The sequence below is a fragment of the Opisthocomus hoazin genome, chromosome 1 (genome assembly GCF_030867145.1).
Source record: "Opisthocomus hoazin isolate bOpiHoa1 chromosome 1, bOpiHoa1.hap1, whole genome shotgun sequence".
Classification (NCBI taxonomy): domain Eukaryota; kingdom Metazoa; phylum Chordata; class Aves; order Opisthocomiformes; family Opisthocomidae; genus Opisthocomus; species Opisthocomus hoazin.
In genome coordinates, this window is record NC_134414.1 from 86,582,764 (window position 1) to 86,603,350 (window position 20,587).

At 39.5% G+C, this 20,587-nt stretch overlaps 1 protein-coding gene across 4 annotated transcripts in view; it reads left to right on the top strand.

Moving 5' to 3' along the window:
• The window catches only part of WWC3 (WWC family member 3), a 107,493-nt gene that overhangs the window by 80,257 nt on the left and 6,649 nt on the right, over positions 1-20,587 (top strand). For 2 of the 4 annotated variants that reach the window (XM_075428286.1, XM_075428295.1), the window contains exons 11-19: positions 242-816; positions 6,986-7,106; positions 7,865-7,939; positions 8,971-9,057; positions 11,606-11,798; positions 15,864-16,031; positions 17,051-17,202; positions 17,951-18,110; positions 19,290-19,454. In XM_075428286.1, the coding sequence (XP_075284401.1) occupies positions 242-816; positions 6,986-7,106; positions 7,865-7,939; positions 8,971-9,057; positions 11,606-11,798; positions 15,864-16,031; positions 17,051-17,202; positions 17,951-18,110; positions 19,290-19,454 (1,696 nt within the window). The remainder of the gene's footprint in view (positions 1-241; positions 817-6,985; positions 7,107-7,864; positions 7,940-8,970; positions 9,058-11,605; positions 11,799-15,863; positions 16,032-17,050; positions 17,203-17,950; positions 18,111-19,289; positions 19,455-20,587) is intronic. The other 2 variants (XM_075428304.1, XM_075428309.1) reach the window with 2 other exon arrangements.

The following is a 20,587-nucleotide window of genomic DNA, read 5'->3' on the forward strand; positions in this document are numbered from 1 at the left end:
TCTTCAGGCACGTGGTCCTGATTTGGTTGTCACTTGTGCTGTTCGAGTTATGGTTGTGCTTGAGACCAGGGCAAGAGACACAAGCTAGACCTTAAAATGCCAGATCGTCTCTCTGTGTCACTGTACTGCATGGGGGTAGAATTGCTAGTGTAATCTGGATTGACATTTTTATGCCTGCGCTAGTGTTTGTGACTAGATTTGAAAGGGCCTTTTCTGTTTTCTCTTTCTTTGCCTGCCGTAGTCTGTCAGCTAGTACCCTCACCATGTCCTCTGGCAGCAGCCGGGGATCCTTGGCCTCCAGCCGAGGATCCCTGGCCTCCAGCAGAGGCTCCCTCAGCTCGGTCAGCTTCACGGACATCTATGGCCTTCCACAGTATGACAAGTCAGACAGTGTTACAGACTACAGCCACCATTTGCGCTTTGACATAATTCCCTTCGAGTCACTCACAAAGGACGTGCCCTACGCTGATCCCGTTGGACACTCGAATTTCAGTAAGCAGCGGAGGTCTCTGGACACCCCACAGTCCCTGGCGTCCCTGTCGTCGCGGTCCTCCTTGTCATCATTGTCCCCTCCAAGTTCGCCTCTGGACACCCCGTTTCTCTCTGCGTCTCGAGATTCTCCCTTGGCTCAGATGTCGGAAGGTTTTGAGGAGATGGCAAGCATGGGAGCCCTGGAAATGCTCAGGGCTCAGACCACAGCGCTGGGTGATGATGATAACCAAGGAACAAGTTCATCTCAGACATCCACTTACCCGGTGGACAGTGAAGGTCTGCGAGAAATGGGACCACAGCTGACTGCTGGCCAAACTGGTGGAGGTGAGTTTCTGGACATTATTATTTTGTCACATGATCATAGAAAATGTCATAGAGACCTAAGCATATTAGCACAGTAGAGATTGTTCCTCAGTTTGGCTTGTTTTCCATCAGTTAAAAATTACATGGTAGCTGTTAACTGTTAAAAAAAACAACAATGAAACAAAAAAACCTAAACCCACAAGCTTTAGATTAGGGGCAAAGAGATGAAAGAGTAGAAAAATCCTTGTAAATACATCTTCAAATAGTGGTGAATTGGATGGAGGAAAGGGAATGGCATATGGACTTTCTTTGGAGTGTAGTGCATCAAGGAATAAATATTTTGGTCTTGCATTGGGAATTAGTAAAAAAAAAACAAAGCATGGTTTAGTTACTTCTGAGGCCCTCAGTTGTGCCCATGTTGCCATAATTCTGATAATTTAAAGCAGTACAAACCCAGGGGAGATAGAAAAAAACCCCAACCCCAAGCCAAAAACCAAAACCAAACAAAAAACCAGGCACGAGGTGATGGTGCTGACAGTGCTTGAAAGCTGGCTGACTCCATGCTGAATCCATAGAATCCATACACACCCCAGACGGGGTTCCTGTGTCTGAGGGAGCAGGAGCCACAGTGGCACAGCCTCCGTGAGTGCATGGTGCACTGTGCTCCTGAGCAGAGTGCTGCGTCAGCCAAGGACCATCTTTTGTAGGGGTGTGTGAGAAGTTAAGCATCCACTTGAGTGGGTGTCTCGGAGAACCTGTGCTCTGTGATCGCAGAGGAGTGGTGTGTGCGGTTACCACGGTACACATACCGTTCAGTTTTCTTTTCCTGCTTGACTATGAAGTTGATGGACTTAAGCTTTAGGCTGCATTGGTGGGAGCTTCTGAGGCACTACAATTGAGAAATATCAATTAGAGAGATCAAAAGAGGAAACAAACCTTTTTAAAAAAACAAATTTAAAAACCTGAGATTTCAGGCACACGAGAAATTTCTTTTCCTGTTTTAATCAATCAAATGAAGAACTGCTGTTAAAATGAAAGATTATTCCTCATGATAATGTTTTTGTGTGTTGGCTTGCTCGTGTTTCTGATAAAATCATGCCAGCAGAGCAAGGCTTTTAGAGAGTATTTCTAATATGAAGATTGTAATTCGCATTCCATTTCTACGTCTAGAATTCTGTCTTAGCAGTTGCATAGAATATTGCATTCAGGACTTAAAGCATCAGAAGTGATGTGAAATATAACCAGAGAACATATCATATTATCCTACCAAAATCTTGTTTGTCAAGTGATAATGAAAAGGAAAGTTCTCAGTACGTAAGGAAAAACTTCCAGCATTTTATTCTTAAAAAGAAAACGTCACCACTGTGCTAAAAAGCCTGTATTACTCAAACAGCATTTGAGTCTAGACTCACCTACTTTCCTGAACGCAGCTAGCGTTGCCAGAAGATACTGCTGCAGAATTTACGTTTACTGGATGTAAACATTTCTAGTGCCCATATTGCAGCTTTCAGACCAAAATAAACAGAATTCCAGAGACCAGCATGTAAGCTTGTGCTTAAATTAGTGCCGTGAAGCGGCTTCCTGAGGCTTTCTTTAAACCTCAGATCAGACCACAGCATGTCTTCACCCATTGTGGTAAGTGAAACTATGTTAGTAGTTCATTTATAACTGGTACATGTTTCCTAGAAGTGAAGGCCTGGTCTGAGGGCCTATAGAGCAATAGCATGAGGGTCAGGTTCCTGCTTCAGTTTTCCTTTTCTCCCTTCTCTGTCACTTTTCTACACATTTCACATTTCTCTGAAAGCCTCTGGCAGAACACGCCTGTGCTACCTGCTGTCACTGCTGCCGTGTCTAGCTCCTGGCCCAGGGGTTACAACAGGGTGCTTTGTGTTGGTTTTTGAGAAGCACTGTATGGTTAAAAGGTAGCTAGACTGTCTTTTTTTGATATTTTTTTTTCCCCCGAAGTATTTGTATTTGAAAACAATTGCTTAAGAAAAATTAGTTTAACTTTGCTGATTTTTGGCTGGAGTCATGACTGCTTTGAGCTCCACACTCACTACCTGGTGGGTTTGTGATTGTAACGCAGTTGTTTGCAGGTTGCAGGTGGAAGTTTCAAAATTATTTTGGTTTTGTACTCTTTTTTTCTTGAAGAATTTGATGGAGCATCAAACTCGTATATCACAGTTTGGGAACCCCCAGATGTTGAGGGGTTTTGGTTTTCACTAAGGTCCTACACAGTGTGCTTTGCTGCTGCCACCCGACGGTCTGGTAGCATAATGCGACACTGGAAAACCAGTGAGTATTAACTCAGACAAATCTTTTACCCGTTCCTTCCTTAGACAAAGTAAGAGGTAGTTTTTGAAAATTGTGGGGGCCAGGAGGGTTAAGACTGAATAAACTGCACATACTTTGCACTGAAGCAGCACTGGAGCAAGTTCAAGTAGTTCTTCGGGAACTGCAGTTTTGCTGTTCAGTTGCTGATCCGCTGTTTTATTGTTCTGCATCTGTTTCGGGGATGTACTGTGCAACATGTTAGCATGTGTCAATGCAGGGAATATGCCCGAGAGGTTAAATCCATCATATTTATAAACCTGGGAGCGGGAGGAAACATGTTAATAAAATATTAGGCTCTAATATCATCACTATCTCTTCTTCTCTATCGTAAAATAATCTTTTGAGTGCTAAGTTTCCTTTAATGCCTAAATAATTTCTTGTTTGCAAAATATTGTTGTAGATCTAGAAGATGGTTTATCATTGTGTGCTTTTCATTTTATCTTGTTTCTCATGCGGCACAACAGAAAAATTCACTGTAAGTGAACCTGAAATTATGTATTGTGCTGATTTTGCCTGTAATTCCCAGTGTGTTTTTCTGTGTGAAGTGTTGGTTGGCGTTGTGTTTTTAGTTTTTTTCTGAGTTGCATGTGAAGAAACAGGAGATTTTGCTACATTTGCTGTTGTTTGATGTTGTGCTGTATCTGTTTAATCATTATGGCATACTTAATTTTTTGCTATGTCAACTAAACAGTATATTCATGGCTGTAGTTAAATTCCTGGCAAAAGTGTTCTGCGAGCTTGAGCTTCGTTATATCCTAGTAATGCCTGACAGCATCATGGTAGGTAAGGTCTGTTTGTGTCTCTGGTTTACTTTTTATGAGAGTGTTGGACTCTTTTATTAGTGCATTTTGAGCTGACGTGTGGTATTTGTAGCCTCCTAAGCTTGTGAAACATGCTTTAGATTTATATATGTATTCTTTTAGCTAATCAAATTGGGACACCAGAATGTCCTTTGAAGTTCACTTTTTCAGCTAACGACACCTGAAAATATTCTTTTAATCAGGTCTGTCTTATGTTTGTCAAGCTTTGGCACCCGGTAGTTCTGGAAATTCTTATATGTTGCTCACTGATTTTGTTATTGTATAAATAAAGAAATGAAAGGTAGTTGTCTACCTTAGAAATTTTATTTTTAAACTATTCTTTAGCTTCCAGCATTTGGAGGTCTGTAGCCTGTGCTAAACCTTGTTCTGTTTAAACCGGAATCCGATGTTTCTTTCTTCTTGACCAATTTTTCCTGCTTTTTTTTTTTGCCCCTAGTCAAGGGCATGTTTTGGTGTTTACCTCTCTCCCAAATTCTCTGGGATTGTTCAGATGTTATCAAATACTTCCATGGCCCGCAGGCAGTGGGCAAGTCATTGTGAAGTTACAACATTGTTGTAACATGTCAGTTTTTCATGACGTTATGCTGGTTCTTCAGACCAATTTTTCCTTCCAGACTAATTGGGAACATGAACCTCCAAAGGAGAGAGCCCCTGAGGTCTTTCGTCTCCTACATCTATACAAAGTGTTCACATAGAAGGGTGAGCCAAAGGCTTATTTACAAAAAGAAGTCATCCTAGTGTAACTTGTTGAAATTAGTACAGAAATTATAGAAGCACTTTTGTATAAGAATTATACACTTTTGTGAAGTTCATCCTTTTTCCAGTGTTGTCTTATTTCCAGTGTTGTATTAATTACTGGGAAATTTTGATAGTAAAAAATGTCCCTACAGACTGCTCGTTTTGATTCGCATAAATACCCGGTGACTGCACTCACAGAGGTGGGCTCACTAAATTCAAAGTTCTTAAAAGCAAAATAAAACAAAAAAAAATGAAACAAACACACAGCTTTGTACAAGTGGTATGGAAGAGAGCGTGGCTCAAACAGAGTTTCTTTGTTTTCTATGAGCCATCTAGAACTTTGCTCTTATTTGCGTAGAGGATGAAATGAGTTATACTGCACCGTGATTTGTGATGGACAATAAAGATGGAATGTTGTAATCTGGGGGAAGGTAGTGTGGTTCTTTCCCCAGGCACAGACAAATGCAGATTGAGATGTCCCTGGTCAGCAGATAAATTTGCTGCGTAGCTGAAGGTGTCTAAATCCTCCCTTTGAACTTGGAGGGGAGACCCATAGAACTGCTTACGGATCCAAAAGGACAAAGAACTGGTGCCGTCCAGTTTGTGGGATGTCTTTTTGTGTTTTTTTTGGGGACATTCTGGGGCAGAACCAGTGAATTGTAGCTCCAAACAGGACCCTGTAGTTTTTGGAATATCCTTTGGGGTTGTTGGCACCCTGATGAAAAGAGCGTACCTGGGGTGGGTGCAGGAATGCCAGGCTCAGTGCATCCTGTCTGCCGGTCCCACGGTGGGTTAAAGCTAGCCTTAGCCAGACACTTCTGTTGACAGCAGCGGCATGGTTGTGTTAATTTGGGGGATTTTTAATCAAGTTTCAAGTCCTGATGTCCTGTCCTGGTGGTGCTTGGGTAGGAGGCGAGATGGATCCCATGCAGAGGGGTGGCTCGCTTGGCTGTACCCCAGCTGGGCTCTGCAGGTGGAGCTCGGGCTGTTGGCTGGCACTCTGCTGAGGGAAGCTTCCTGATGGGGTGCCAGCCTTTTGTTTTTGATGCCTTAAGATAACACGTAACAGAGATTAGGTAATGAGTTGTTGCTCTGAGTAAGGCATGTTTCATCGTTAGTCAAGGGTCGTAAGCAGTAAACGTCAGCTGGTGCTCATCTCCTGGGTGATGTGCACTGTGCTGCTGTCACTCCAAACGCTGTCTGCTGAAACTGGGAATACTTCTATGCTGGCTGTTTTAAGCTTCTGAGTATGGGTAGAAGCAAATAAGATGCTTTCCCTTACTTCTGAAGTGGCACCTCTCTGATGTTGCTTTTCTGCTTTGAGGACGGTCATTGAGCCATAAGTAAAAGGGGGGAAAGCAGGCAAAAGTTCTTCACTGCACAGTGAAAAAACTGCTCTTCCAAAAGTCTGTTTAATGGTCCTCTCTAGGACAGGAAAGAAAACAATGTCAAGTTAGGAGCTGTCACTGAAGTGACGAAGCCTTACCTATGCAATTCTTGAGCATTACCACTTGTTCACGTACCTTAAAGGCTTGGTAGCTGCTATACCTACTGGCCAGTGCAAAACCTGATCTATAATATCATTTTCGTCGATACGCTTACAACGTGAGAATGATTGCTGAGTCGCTATTTATGGTGTGGCTGGTGATTTGGGGAAGGGTGGAAGAGGGGGTTGAGTATTGCTTCCTTCTCCTCCCCCAGTCAGTTTTCAAAGTCATTCACCAAGAGTTCGAAAAAAGAGTGGTCTGAGTGAGTTGGAAAGCACTGGTTCTTTTTGATAATGCCTTTCAGACTGTAAATAAAAGCTGCTATTATGCGATGGTATAAACAGTGTGCTTTGAGACTTTGTATTAGGAAACAAATGAGAACAAAACCTCACATTGTGTTATCAGATAACTTCTTAAAAGAATTAGTCTCTGTGTTTGTTTTCAGCCTATTGTATATTCACAAGGTAAATCTTAAAAGTTTAGGATATCATGTGTACATATGTTGAATTAATGTAAGTCTTCCTCCAGGAGGGATTATTCCACCAGAAAAGCATTTAATAACAATGCAATTGGTTTATACTTAGTCTTGTCAGAGAGGAATTAGCCACAAACTTCCTTCCTTAATTCTCCCACAGAATAATCTCCGGTCGATTGTTTTCTAGGTTTTTAACTTAAAGTTAGATGAAAAAGCAATGAACTGTGTTTGTGCCAACCTTTTTGCCACTAGTTTGGGTACAATAGATGTTTCTTGTTTAGTTTCTAAGAGATTGCTTTGAGCTGATGTTGTCCTCACTTTTTTCTCCATGACAGCTGTAACTCTGCGAGGAGACAGTGGTAGAAGATCGGAGAGGAGAGCCAGGCGAGTTTCAGCATGTCTCTCAGATCATTCACTGACTAGTGACAGTGGCGTATTTGAAGCTTTAAGCAAAAGGTCAGGTGTATAAATGCATAGTAATCTGGAAATATTCCTGTTCTACCACGTGGTCCGAAAGAATTCGTTGTAAATTTCTGAATATGCTTTCAAAATTGCTAATTATTAGTAACGTAAGAATATTAAGTTGCATATTTTAGAGGAAGGAAGTTCCACTGTCATCTTCATGAGTGCCAAGCCCCTTTTGTTTTGTCTCCAACATTTTAACACCATATACTTCTCCCTTGAAAGACAGTTTTCTCAGCTTATTAGTCATAAATCAGTAATTTTATTTCAGCCATCTATAACGAAATAGAATTATACAGAGTGTGACTTACAATTCTGAGTAGCATGTGATAAAAGTATAACTGCAAGGAAGAAATATATGAACTGCTGAAAATCTAAAAATGTGTAAGTTTACCAAGTGATTGAAGGATGGGTGAAGATGTGGTTGCTTTATGCAGTTGTTTTAACACAATAAATAGTAACTGGGAAGAAGATAAGGTTGTGAGGATGCTAAAGAGAAATGGAAGGCAGAATAAATATTAAAATAATCTAAAGATCTTGAAAGAGATACTCTAAAACCTCAGCTTTTTAAAATTGTGAATTTCTACTGCTTTCTGTTTCTAAATAAGTATCTCAATTCCCTCTATATTACTAGTCCCTCTTGTATTACCAAACAATTTCTTATATCCACAAATCATGAAATAAAAGTCCATTTCATTATGTTTTAACAGCTTAGGTCAGTATGTAGTTTACAGTACTTTCTGTTCCTGCAGGAATGAAGATCTGGAAGAACCTGTTTATGGTGATGCTGTCAGTAATGAAGAACCGCAAATACATGTTGGGTTTCTGTGAGTAGTGTTGCTCCTCTTTATCCCTTTCAACTCAGCAGGAATTGCTCACTAGTTTTCTTGGATTTGGTTTTCAACTTTTTAATACACTTAACTGCAGTGGATAGTTTTAAGAAGCTTCTGAACTGAAAGCCAGAGTTTAGTGGATGTACAGATTAGTCCGTCACGTGCTACTTTGTGCTGGGGATGTGCCTTAACCACGGTTCATTCAGTGTCCTTTCAGTGCTGGCTGATAAAAGGGCCTTCAGTAGCATTTATTTTCATTGTCTGGGCCGTTAGTGTGAGCATGGGTATAGGGATATGTCTCTGTGAGTGAGATCTTTTTGTGCTATATAAAGGAGGCTTACCTTAGGAAATTCACAGGTGAAGAGGCACAAATACAGATACGGTTCCCAAATACAGCTTTGAAATGCTGTGCTTAGGGCATGCTACTGTTAGTAGTGGGAGTACCTTGGGGAAGGCCAGGTTATAGCAGTGCAAGGCAGGATGTCAGACCTTAGCCCTCCAGAGTCGTCTCTACCCCTTGGACAATTAATTCCCAAGCCTGGGAGTTTTCAAATCTCAACCAGGTTTATTAGTTCTGTTTCAAAATTCATGTGGGTGTGAAAGAATAGAGTTTTTTGCATATTTTCATTAACCCGTGAAAATAATGCAGACTGATTTTTTCAAATGTAGCTGTTATGTTGTTACACGTGCACGCACATGCATATGGTGTAACTGCTTAAATCAAGGAATGTATCTTGTAAAACCTGTTCACTATCAAGAGTCACAGTAGGAGGGAATATTGTTCTTTTCAAATTGAATAATGTTTAGTTCTCTTAGTTCTGATAACTTTGTTACTGTAGCTAATATTAATAATGTTGTTAGTGTGTGATATCTGTAATTGCTTTTGATTCAAACTGATTTGTGTAAGAGATTTGTTTAACAACAAAAGGTCCTTTTATGTTCTTTAAATCTTTTTCGTCTTTCATCTCTATCTCTTAAGCAAAGCATTAATGCGTGGTGACTAACACAGGAAATTTATTTTCCAGGCATGACAGTGGAAGTGAATGTCTGTTAGTCCATGTATTACAGCTGAAGAACTTTACTAGTCTAGTTGTTAAAGAAAACTGCAAAATGTAAGCTTAAATTTCACCCAAAGTCTGATCATTGCTTGTTTTGTGCCACAGTCATAAATACCATAAATCTGTTTGCTTTCATGCAAAATTAAGCTGTTTCTGGAGAAGATGGTATGTCTTAGCTTACATGAGGAAAGGGTTAATTTTATGGACACAAACTGTCCCTTTTATAGAACCTCTGTCGTGATGGTCAAGTAACAAGCGTAGTCTCTAACGACACATGTTCTTATGTGTTTATTATGCACAGGAAAGTTTCTTCAAAAACATCAAAGTCACGTTTCCATCACCCTATGCCATCTGGCCAAAAAGCTGTCTACATTTTTCACAGTATTCCAGGAATATTATTTCCAGTACAGCTTCTCTACAGCTTATCTGTGATGTATCCCAGAGTTAGCTTAGTGTAATTTTCTCAAATTCCTATGGTCACATCTATTTTAATCAGTAAGAGAGATACTTTGCCATTTATCTTAAAAAAAAAAACAAACCACAAAACCCCCCAAAAAACCCAAAACCAAAAAAAAACCCCAAAAACCCAACACACAAACAGCAACAAAAAAACCCGAACAGGACATATGTAGACTTTAGTGGCCTTTACAGTTCTCCTTGAATATCTGTGAAACACCTTCCAAAGATAATTTTAACACAAATACAAGCTGGGACTCAGTATAAACAGTTGAAGTTTTCAACCTCTGTCGGCCTGTGCTACTTTTTCAAATTCCATATTGCGTTATATAGAATGATGCTTCGTTTATTCTAATGAATACCTCTTAAGGACAGTGTTGCCATAAAACAGAGTCTTGTCCAGGGATATGTATCTCAACATATTTTAAAGAAATTTGACCTCTGAAAATTGTTGATCTTTATCTCTGGGAGAGGTTGTTTGAAAACTGTGGAAAATGGAAGTAAAACGTTGTATTGTAAAAGAAGTCATTCTGTGGGAGTTGTTACATTGACATACTTCTGACTGAACGAGTTGATCTTTGTTGAGATCTTGAGCTTGATCTTGCTAACCCGACAAACTTCTAGTGCAAATTCTTCATATATAGGTCAGTGCATCAGTGGTGGCCTTTTGCTTTGTTTTCAGTCTGTGTGCAAGGGCACGCAGTAGGGAAGAAAAGTGAGTATTGAGTAGTACTCAACCATATTGCCTTTTGATTTGAAAAAGGAATAAGCATCATCTGAAGAAAGTAAAGTAGAGTCACTAAGGCAAAAAAAGACTCCAGAGGGTTTGTTGGACATTGTCATCAAGGTAATTGGGCATCTGAGTGACTCTCAAAAGGCAATTCCATTCCCCATCCTTCTCAGTTAACTTCTCAGTTAACTGCCATCAAGAAATTGCATGGCTGCAGGATAAATTGATTGGTTTGACTGGTCAAAAAAGAAGCTTATCTTACCAAAACCAGAAAAGGCTTTTAGCCAGTTTAATGAACTTACATGCAACTGTACGTTCATTGGATCAGTTGCTGGGGGCAGCAGGGAGGAGGTTACCTGCAGCAGCCAGTGAGCCGAGGAGCTGGATGACTCCCTTTTCACAGCCAGTAAAGCTGTTTAGCTGACTGATGCTCCACACTCCAGCACTGCAGTTCCACCATCGTGAGCTCTTCCAATTGTCCTCTTAACTGTTTATTTGCCTGTCAGTGTCAGCTCCTCTCTGGTGGTGGCAAAAGAGTTCGTGCAGCCTTGTAGTCAACTTGAGTGAGCCTGTGAGCTGGAGTTTTTTTTTTTTAATCCTTGAGCTTTTTATTTTTTTTTTCTAAATTAGCTTTTTAATGCAGAGACGTTTTCTAATCTGTTTCACAACACGGTTGCATGAAGCTGTTTGCTGGCACAGGGAAGGTATGGCAAAAATAGTATCTTGCAGTGGCTGGACAAGCAGTCAGGACAGGGAGAACACAGAAACGCTCTAATTAGATCTGCTGCCTTCTGTCAGATTAAAATGGTTGTGGATTTTGATTTTGGCTTGGAGCCTCAATTGAGATGGTACCAGATATTTAAATTTTGTTTTTAAGATGGCAGATGGATGCAATGATTATAGGCTTCTTTTGCCATCCTTTTATGTGGAGCTTCTGGGTCATGGGGCGGGGGGGGTGTATGTTTAGTGGGTGGAAGGAAGAAATGGATCGGTGACACCTACGGGGCAATTCAATCGCCTAAACATAGGCACGTGTTTCCATCTGAAATATCATAGCACAGCACCTGGCCTCCAGCTGCTGCTGCTCAGGGAGGCTGTAGCTCTCCCATAGATCCTATGTTGTATTTGCTAGCCCCATATAGATGCCTTAGATACCTCAGGGCATCTCAAGGGCCACTTGGTGCCTCTGCTAAGCATCAAGTTAAGAAAAATCAGTTAGGCAAAGGTAGTGTTTCCAAATCATCTTTGCAGTTCTTCTGTGTTAAGAATACAAAGTAAATTCCTGTAACAAGGAAATCCCAGACCATATTCATAATGTAGAAGTTACACTGATGTTTTTGCTTAGCTTGATTTTGAGAAATGCAGAATAGCTTTCTTTGTCTGAATTGTGCTGTTTGTCTATTTTGCTGTTCCCAGTCATGTGAGAGTTTATTTGCCACCGCTTGAGTCAGGCACACCAACCACTTACTGCTCCAGAGCTTTGGAATTCCAAACTCCATTAATATTTAATGAAGTTTTCCGAATCCCTGTGCATTCCAGTGTTTTGAAGTTAAAATCACTGCAGTTGTATATCTGTTCAGTTGACCATCAGCAACAAGAAGAACTCTTGGTAAGTGGTTCTTTTTCTTAAAAGCCCTGTGACATGGGAAACTAGTTACTTGAGGAATAATTTTTAAGATTAAAAGCAGTAAGTCAAGACTTTATTTTTCCATAATATGTTACAAGTTCCATAGAGTTATATGTTAATGTGTCCTTTGGTTCACACACGTAAATATGGTTCTATTAATAAAAAAGGTGGGATTTTTATGAAGTTGAAATATGTGCATTTTAGGCTACATAAAGCATTGGAAATAATTAGCAAAATTAGCAGAGGTTGAGAATTAGAGCCTTTTAAGCAGTGTTGAAAGTAATGTTCTGTACTATTATTTACTGTTACGTTGCAGAGGCATGTTGAAGATTTATGTAAAGTTTGCATTCATTGCTATGGCATTTAGTAGATAAGGAGTTAATTTTTTTATTTGTTTAATGCATTTCTTACAAATGTCTGCTTTGGGGAAAGCTGAAAAACCTGCCATTGCTAAATTTTGGTGCAAGAGAAAAAGCGTTGTGTAAAAATTAAACTTTTCCCCAAAGACTTCATCTGACAGCTTTTAGACTACAGTGTGCTCGGGACTTCTGTTTCTGTGTGGCACTGTAACATGTGCATGATAAATCAGTAAAATAGTTTCCTAATAAAAACAGATACAAACCCCTTGTTGCTGTGTAGCAATCATCAAAGATGACTACTATTATAGTAGTCTTAACTTTGTTGCAGGATAGTAGTGGTCTAGGCAGGTTTCTGTTACACCTTTTACTTTAAATTGATTGAGGTATCTGAATAGATGCATACAAATAAATGTAGCAGTTGTTTAGATAGATTACGTATGTTAAACTGTGTTAACTTGAGATGTGTTAAATGTTAGCTTCATTTAGCTATTGTCAAATGTAAATAAGCTTAAATAAACCTGCCTTGGCTGGTGTCCTGGCTGTTTTGAAGTCAGTGGTCTGGCATTTCAGTGAGGGTTTGGATGGATTAGTGAAATTTTTTTTAAGCCTGTCAAAGTAGTTAAGAGGTAGAGGCACCTGACTGTCATGCTGGACTATGGATAAGAGGTATTTATTTGGGCAAATCTGGTCAAGAATGCATGTTTGTTAGTCCACCTTTAAAACTAGGTAGTGTGTTACACAAACAGTGGTCTTAATGTTGACAGAAGTGGACTCAAGGTCTTCTCTGCAGCTGGAAGTTTTGTTATTTTTGCACTACAACCCAATGAAAGAGAAAGCATCTCACTCAAGAACGGGCCGGATATATTGATGTAAAATGCTTCATACTGATGTGACCTGTTTCTCTAGGAAGCTAAGTAGCTATTTCAGTGTAAAGTATCTTTATATTCACACAAGTGCGTGTAAGTTTAGGGCGCTTTTTATTTTAACTGCTACTACTGAATAGCAAAAAATGATAGGTCTTCAGGTTGTGTGGGTAGGAATTTTTTCCTGTATAGTCTTAGTGTAGTATTGTTAGAAATGTCTTTGCCTACAGTAGTTTGTAACATACTTTAGGGAAAGTTAACAATGTCACTCAAAAAGAGAGAAACAGTGCCACAATTTCTTAAGGTAAGTGCATTGAAGTATGTATGTAAACATTATGATTCTTGCCTTCATTTGCTGTAAATTGAAAATATGCATTTTCTCAACTTGAGAAATCATTTGGTACCTTTCTTTGGAACTGCTGCTATGGCCCCTATAATTGTCTTTCAAAATCTCTTCCACTAAGATTACAGTTTTTTCCATCTATTTAATCATCCATATAGTTACAAAGTTCTTTATGATGCCTTTCTTTTGAATTAGATTATGCCAGTTTAATGCTTTCCTAAATGCAGAAGCCAGGCTGGAGTTTATCCTCAGTTATACAAATAATTGTACATAACAGGGAATGAAAAAAAAAAAAAAAAGGAAAGAAATATTCTGGCAAATAGTTCTAAACTTCACCTACATAGGGAATTAAATCTACTAAACTTGTGGGATGGTCTTTCCATTCCCTCAACCTTTTACTCATATGCCTTTCCTTGCTGAAAGATCTTTTTGTTTTGCTAAAGCTTTCTGAAACTGTGCTTCCTGAAGTTGACTTGTTTCTTCCCTTGTGGCCTCATCAATGTTGAGATAAGGGAGTTGTTCTTTTCCATGATTAGCATATATAGCTCATGTTAAAACATCAGAGAAATTCAATTCCCTTTCTTGCAATCATGTGGCATTGCTGTTTCACTCAGTTTCTGAGCTTTTACAGCCCTGACCAACCAGTTATTCCCCGCGTCTTAATTTATCTGAATTCTTCTCCTTGAGTGTAACATTTGTCTTTTTGAATTTTGTATTTTTATTTCAGAACATGCATCCTATTTTTTAACACAATTTTAAATTCAGATCCTTTTCTCATAAATTTTACAATCCCTCTGTTTGACATCACCAAGAGATTCATAAATGCTTTTACTATTCTGCCATCCAAGTTGTTAACAAATGCGTCGGGGTAGGCACCTGACAGACTGCTAGCAGACCCATCTTGGTTTCTTCATCCTTTTGAGGGAGCTCCAAATCTTGAGGTGGAGGTGAAATATTAATTAGTCCTTTCAGTATTGATAATTATTAATTGGGTTTGATGGTGATTTTCTACCCAATTAGTCATTCACTTGGTAGTAACAGCTTCTTTGGCGTGCCTGCTTAGCCACTTAATAAATGCAGAGTGTAGGGCAGTGTCAGACACCTGAAGAGTCAACGTATGGTTTTTACCAATATTGGTGGCAGGAAAACAGCTTTTCCGTCTACTCCTAGAACCAAACCCAGCATATCTTAAATGTTTTCCAACTCTAATGAAAAAGTGTGAGTATTTGACGCATTTCTTTCTTACACTGTGTCAGAACAAGTAGATAATTAGAAGACATCTCTGTTTTATATGTAGAAGAAAAGGCATCTGTTTGTAGCATCCAATATACTGACATAAACTGATTTCTCGTTAACATGTTGTATCCTGATATGACATTCTTTTTTAGTTTCAAAAACTGTTCTCCATCATCCTTTATACACTTGTTTAAACAGAGCCCCAGGGAACATTCGGCTTAGAAAAACAATACAATGATTTTTATTATTTTCTAATTAAATACTTCTTTACCTGCTTAAAGTTGAATGCAGTTTCTGTATACATTTCCTACTGCCTTTACAGTTAGAATCATTGCATCCAGCTGTTTGTTTTGGGAGAGATGAAAACAATTTTCACATGTTTTTTTCCAGTGATATAGATGGAAATGTTCTCAGCATGTGGTCCATTAGCATGGAAGTGAACAGGTTGTAGAGATAGCAAGATAAAGCCAAAAACGGTAATTAAAGGCTAGGTAATATAAAATCATCACTAGGCCCAGCTAGTGAACTGATTAAAAAAAAAAAAAGAAGAGACATGGATTTGCTCATGGTTTTATTTCATTTAGGTCATCACCACTCAGAAATTTCTTACATGAGCAATGTCTGATGGAGTAGGGCTACTTTGAAACTGGGAATACTTTTAGTGGGAAGCCTCCATTAAACCTATTTTCAGATGAATCTGGGAGATGTAAGGATGGCTTGGAAAGTGGGAAAATGGCTTTATGACCCATTTGGCTACCTTAGGATATAAATACGCAGAAAAAAAAATTGTTATACGTGACACTTTTTTTCCATTTGGAAGATGCCTCTGAGGACCAGAGAGCGGAAGGGTATCTCAGAGGAAAACAGATTAAAGTAATATTGTTAAAGTAATAGTAGTTCAGGCAAATGTAGAAATCAGATATGTAGTTGAGAGGGGTTTTTAGCAAACTATTAAGAGCTGTCAGCTGTAACAAGTATATCTACATTAGTCATAGAAATTTTATTTTTTGACTTAGAAAAAAAATTGAGTAGCTACTCTGATCCTTTCTGGTAGTAAGCAAGAGGCAAGAAATTCAGTATCTTAGACATCATAACACAACAGAACATAACTGTCTCTTTTTAAGAGACACTATTAGTATTTAATGGGTTTTTTTACATTGTAAGTAAAATACTCTTTAAATGAGAACATGTTTATCCTGCAGTGTATGTTTATCTTATAGTAGTTAACATTTTTTCTTGTTTACAGGGCATTGCTCAGATAAACCTGACTGATGCAGAGAGTTCTGGTGAGATGCAGCTTCACTGGTATTCTGTACAGATCTTCACTGGTTCAGACCCCCAGAGAGCAAAGAACAGAAACCAGTGTGACGAAAGTATTCCCCGGTCTTCTGGAAATGTAACTACAGTTAAAACAGTATGACTCTGAAAAAAGTGGTTTGTTTACTTTATTTGACCTGCTGGGTGGGTGGTTGTGAGCTTATCTCAGGTGCAGTTTGTTTTCAAGGTGCATAGAAGGTGATACCTTAATTTAGCTCTTGTGGCAAGAGCTGGATTTTGAAATAATAATTAAAAGCTACATCATGTGTGGATAAGTGCTTGAAATAGTACTCTGTGTATGTTTCACAGAATCACAGAATAGTAGGGGTTGGAAGGGACCTCTGTGGGTCATCTAGTCCAACCCTCCTGCCGAAGCAGGGTCACCTACAGCAGGCTGCACAGGACCACGTCCAGGTGGGTCTTGAATATCTCCAGAGAAGGAGACTCCACAACCTCCCTGGGCAGCCTGTTCCAGTGCTCCGTCACCCTCAGAGGGAAGAAGTTCTTCCTCATGTTCAGACGGAACTTCCTGTGCCTCAGTTTGTGCCTGTTGCCCCTTGTCCTGTCACTGGGCACCACTGAAAAGAGCTTGGCCCCATCCTCCTGACACCCACCCTTCAGATATTTATAAGCATAACTTAAGTATGCACACTTCCAGTCCAACTAACTAAAACTCAATAATAATTTATGCCACTGTACTTCAAGAGCCTGTCAAGACAGGCTGTGCAATTTCCATCCTTGGAAATTTTTCAGCCCTTGACTGGGCCCTGAGCAACCTGATGGGACTCTGAAGCTGGCCCTGCTTTGGGCAGGACATGGGGCTGGGTGACCTCCAGAGGTCTCTTCTGACCTAACTTGCTGGATGATGCTCCACAGTGAGATAGTCAGCCCTGTTTCTGTGAGGAGTTGCATTCAGGGAATACCACGTCCTTTTTGATAATGAAGATTCAGGACGGATGTTTCGGGTTTGGGTTTCTTCTGGTTGCGGTTTTCTTTCTTTTCTTTTTTTAAGGAACATGCAGTAGCCATGTGGTTTTGTTGTTTTCTCTGAGTAATATACATTAAATACAATGGCCTGTTCAAATGGCTTTATTTGAAGTCTAGTTTACCTTTCAGGACGCAGTGACAGCCCTGTTAGCTAGGACCACCGCCCAGCTGGAAGCAGTTGAGAGAGAGTTGGCAGAAGAGAGAGTGAAACTGGAGTACACCGAGGAAGAAATCCTGGAGATGGAAAGAAAGGAAGACCAAGCGGAAGCCATATCAGAAAGGTAAAAAAAGTAGTTTAAGTACCTCATCAAACAGCTGAGTGATATTCACCCTGTGGGTATAGTCTGAAATACAGCAGGAGAAACAGCAGGTCTTTATTCTGAGATCTGGTCCCTGTTAGTGTTACGAGTATAAAATTCTGTTGTTATGTGGCAATGTGCAAACAGGAGAAAACCTAATTTTAATAGCTGGCTGAGTTTAGAGGACTTGGAATCTGGGGAGTGGGAAAACGTTATATCAGACAAACTTTGCTAGGGAGGCAACTGTAATGGGTTTGTAACAGCACTGTACTGAAAAAAAGTAAATAAAATTTTGTGGTGACATGGAAAAATTTCGAAGAAAGGTATGCATTGCGGTGCTTATGGAGTGAACATGCAGCACAGCTCTTACTATTTCAGGGTTTATTACAATGCTATTTCATTATTAATAATATTCCTAGTTTGTTACATGAGTTATATTTTTCTTTTTGTTATTGTTTTCTTAATATTGTTATAAAGACCAGAACATACGCTTTAAGAAAATTAGGGAAGGTGACTGTTTGTTTTTTTTTTTTTGCATGTATTTGCTTGTCTGTGCATCTTCAGAAATGCAAGCAGAATATGTTCTCCCTGTGCAAATTCTGTATTTTTATTGGAGAAATAGTAGTCTAAAATGATAAACTGTCCTGGATAATGAAATTTATAAACATGACACATAATTGCATGAGTTTTCTTTAATACCTATGAAATCCTTGTGATGTTCTGACTTTAGGAGCTGGCAAGCAGAATCTGTTGACAGTGGATGCAGTAATTGCACCCAGACTAGTCCTCCTTACCCAGAGCCATTTTGCGGGGATTCGTTAGCTGGGCACGTGTTTGCAGCTCAAGCAGGCCAGTACGGTTCTGGAAGAACGCAGCCTCCGCCACTGAAGGTAAAGAGAGAAGACGGTGCAGTACGGAAACTGCCGTGCTGCCTGGCGTGCGCAGAGTGTGTTGCTGCTGCTCCTCGAGTTTGAGGCCGGACTGATCAGGAGAGAAGGGAACCAGAAATGCCATAATCAGCCCTGTATGAGCACTGCCTTCATGACAGCGGCGTGCCTTTTGAGTTAGAAATGCCCTCTTTAGGGCTGGGCTTTTTTCTTTGCTTGCTAGTTATTTCTGGGCAGAACTAGTTTTTTTATATCAAAAGCCAAGCTCTTTTTATTGTGGCCTTTGTCCAATCTGTAAATATGCACCCATGTCAATATCTGTGTTGACTTGACATTATAACAGAAAATACCATGATCAAATTCCAGTGCTCCTGAAAATAAGAATTTTTGGAGGAATTGTGAAGAAAGAAGCTTAATGTTTTAAGACTTGCATTACTATTTCAGTGTTACAATAAATGCAGCTGAAACTTTCAGAACAACTGTGCTGAAACTGATTTATTTAAAATCCTTGTATTCAAGATACGAGACATTGAAAATAATGCTGAATAAGCTGAAATTGGCACACTTCCATTGAAGCAGAGGAACACAAGCTGTTTGTGTTGCCTTCAGGGAAGATCAGACCTCCTTTTGAAAAGTCTTATCTTAAAGTTTAGAAGCTTTGCTAGAGTAGCAGGTGTTTTCTGTGTTTCTCAATATTTTAGTGTTCCTGTATCATTGTTTTAACAGTCTTTCAGTTCCCTGTTGTTGAGTTTCTTCTCTTCATTTGGTTTTGTCTGGTTTTAAGGTGGTTGCTTTCTTCAGAGTCTCCTTGCCTATTGAAAGGTGACTCAGTTTTCTTCTGTTGAGGCTGGAGATCAGGTGGTAGCTTGGTTAATGCCCAACTGCCAGTGCTGAATGCACTCTTTGTGCTCTGCAGCTATGCTTCACGTTGTAACTGCATCTCATAGTTGTTACTGTTCCAGCAAAGTCTTCTGAAAGGTAATCTTACCATTTCGAATGACCTAGTTTTAAAACTTTTTAAAAAATGAGTTGATTCATCCTCTGTTCTCATTGCTCATTAAAACTTGAACCTGGCTAGCAGGGCAAATTGTTTACTTTTGATACTGTTGAAATGTCTGATTGTTTTTGGCGAGAGAGAGAAAACAAGGAAAAAAGAAAATATTTCCTTCATTGAAATTTCAGGTGGATAAGGAAACTAACACTGAGGATCTGTTTCCTGAAGAAGTTGCTATTCTTCCAAAAGAGAGAACTAGCCGCAGGCCACGGGGTTCTGCTTTTGTTCGCAGTAGCACTATTGTTCGTTCCCAGACCTTCTCGCCTGGAGCACGAAGTCAATATGTTTGCAGAGTGAGTAAAGCTTAAAAAGAAGGGGGAGAGGGGCCTCCACACAAGTATTTTGTACATTTTTGAGAATTTCTTCTTAAGGCTTTAATACATTACTTTAATATTATATATTTATTGTATTACTTTATTACATAAGAAACATATACTGCTTTTTAATACTGATGAGTAGTCTTTCATTGAATTTAAACATTGCAGTGGGGAAGAGGTCCCCTGGTTCTTTTTAAGAATTTAAACCTGAATTTATTTCATTTGAAGTTTAAGAATCTATGACAAATGAGATATTAAACTCATTTTCCTGGCAACCTTAGATGTTAGGCTAGGGTGACTGATTTTACAGAGGTACAGTGCTGTCTAATGAGGTGTATAAACAGTTAGCTTAGAAGCCGTGTTTAACTTTCAGGTACCTAAAAGTTTGGGAAAGGGGAGTGAATGCATAAGCTTAGGGTTATTGCATAAATATTCTTACGACTCTGGTTGCTGCCATGAATGTCAGTCATAGGATGCCTGTTACAGCGGGACCTAGGATTCCTGGGTGCACTGGTGCAAGTAATTGAGGATTGGCACAGCAGTTTTCCAGCTCGTGTTAGGTGGTTGCTATGTTCAGTGGCGAAAGGCAGTTGGCTCATGGTATTGCAGATCAATACATGGGTATTGATTTTGCAGTGCTGGTGGAATGCAAATTGCTTTAATTAAAGCTACTCTTTCATAAGCTTTTGAGAGCTTGGGTTTCAAAATGCAATAATGATTTTTAACTTTTATGCTTTTTCCTAAACCAAAGATCTTCTGGTTTTTTCCCTCTTATTTACATTGCACACAGTGCATCTATGAACCACTTCAAATTTTTCAGTTTGATTTCTGGATTCTGTATTCATTTATGATGTAGGGAATGTGAACACACCAGAACAAAGGTAGTGCAAAAAGGAAAATATTGTTAAACACCCTCACTTAATCTGCATTTACATAAAATCCGAGGGGTGTGGGGGGGGCAGTGGGAGACTGTATTGTTTGTGTGCATGACAGTAAATGCGTTAAAGGCAATAATATCTCTTCCTAACTCTCCTGTCGCCCTTCTTTAAAATGCATTGTCTTGGATATTTAGTAGAGTGCTTGACGAAACTTAGCTATAAAATGTTGAT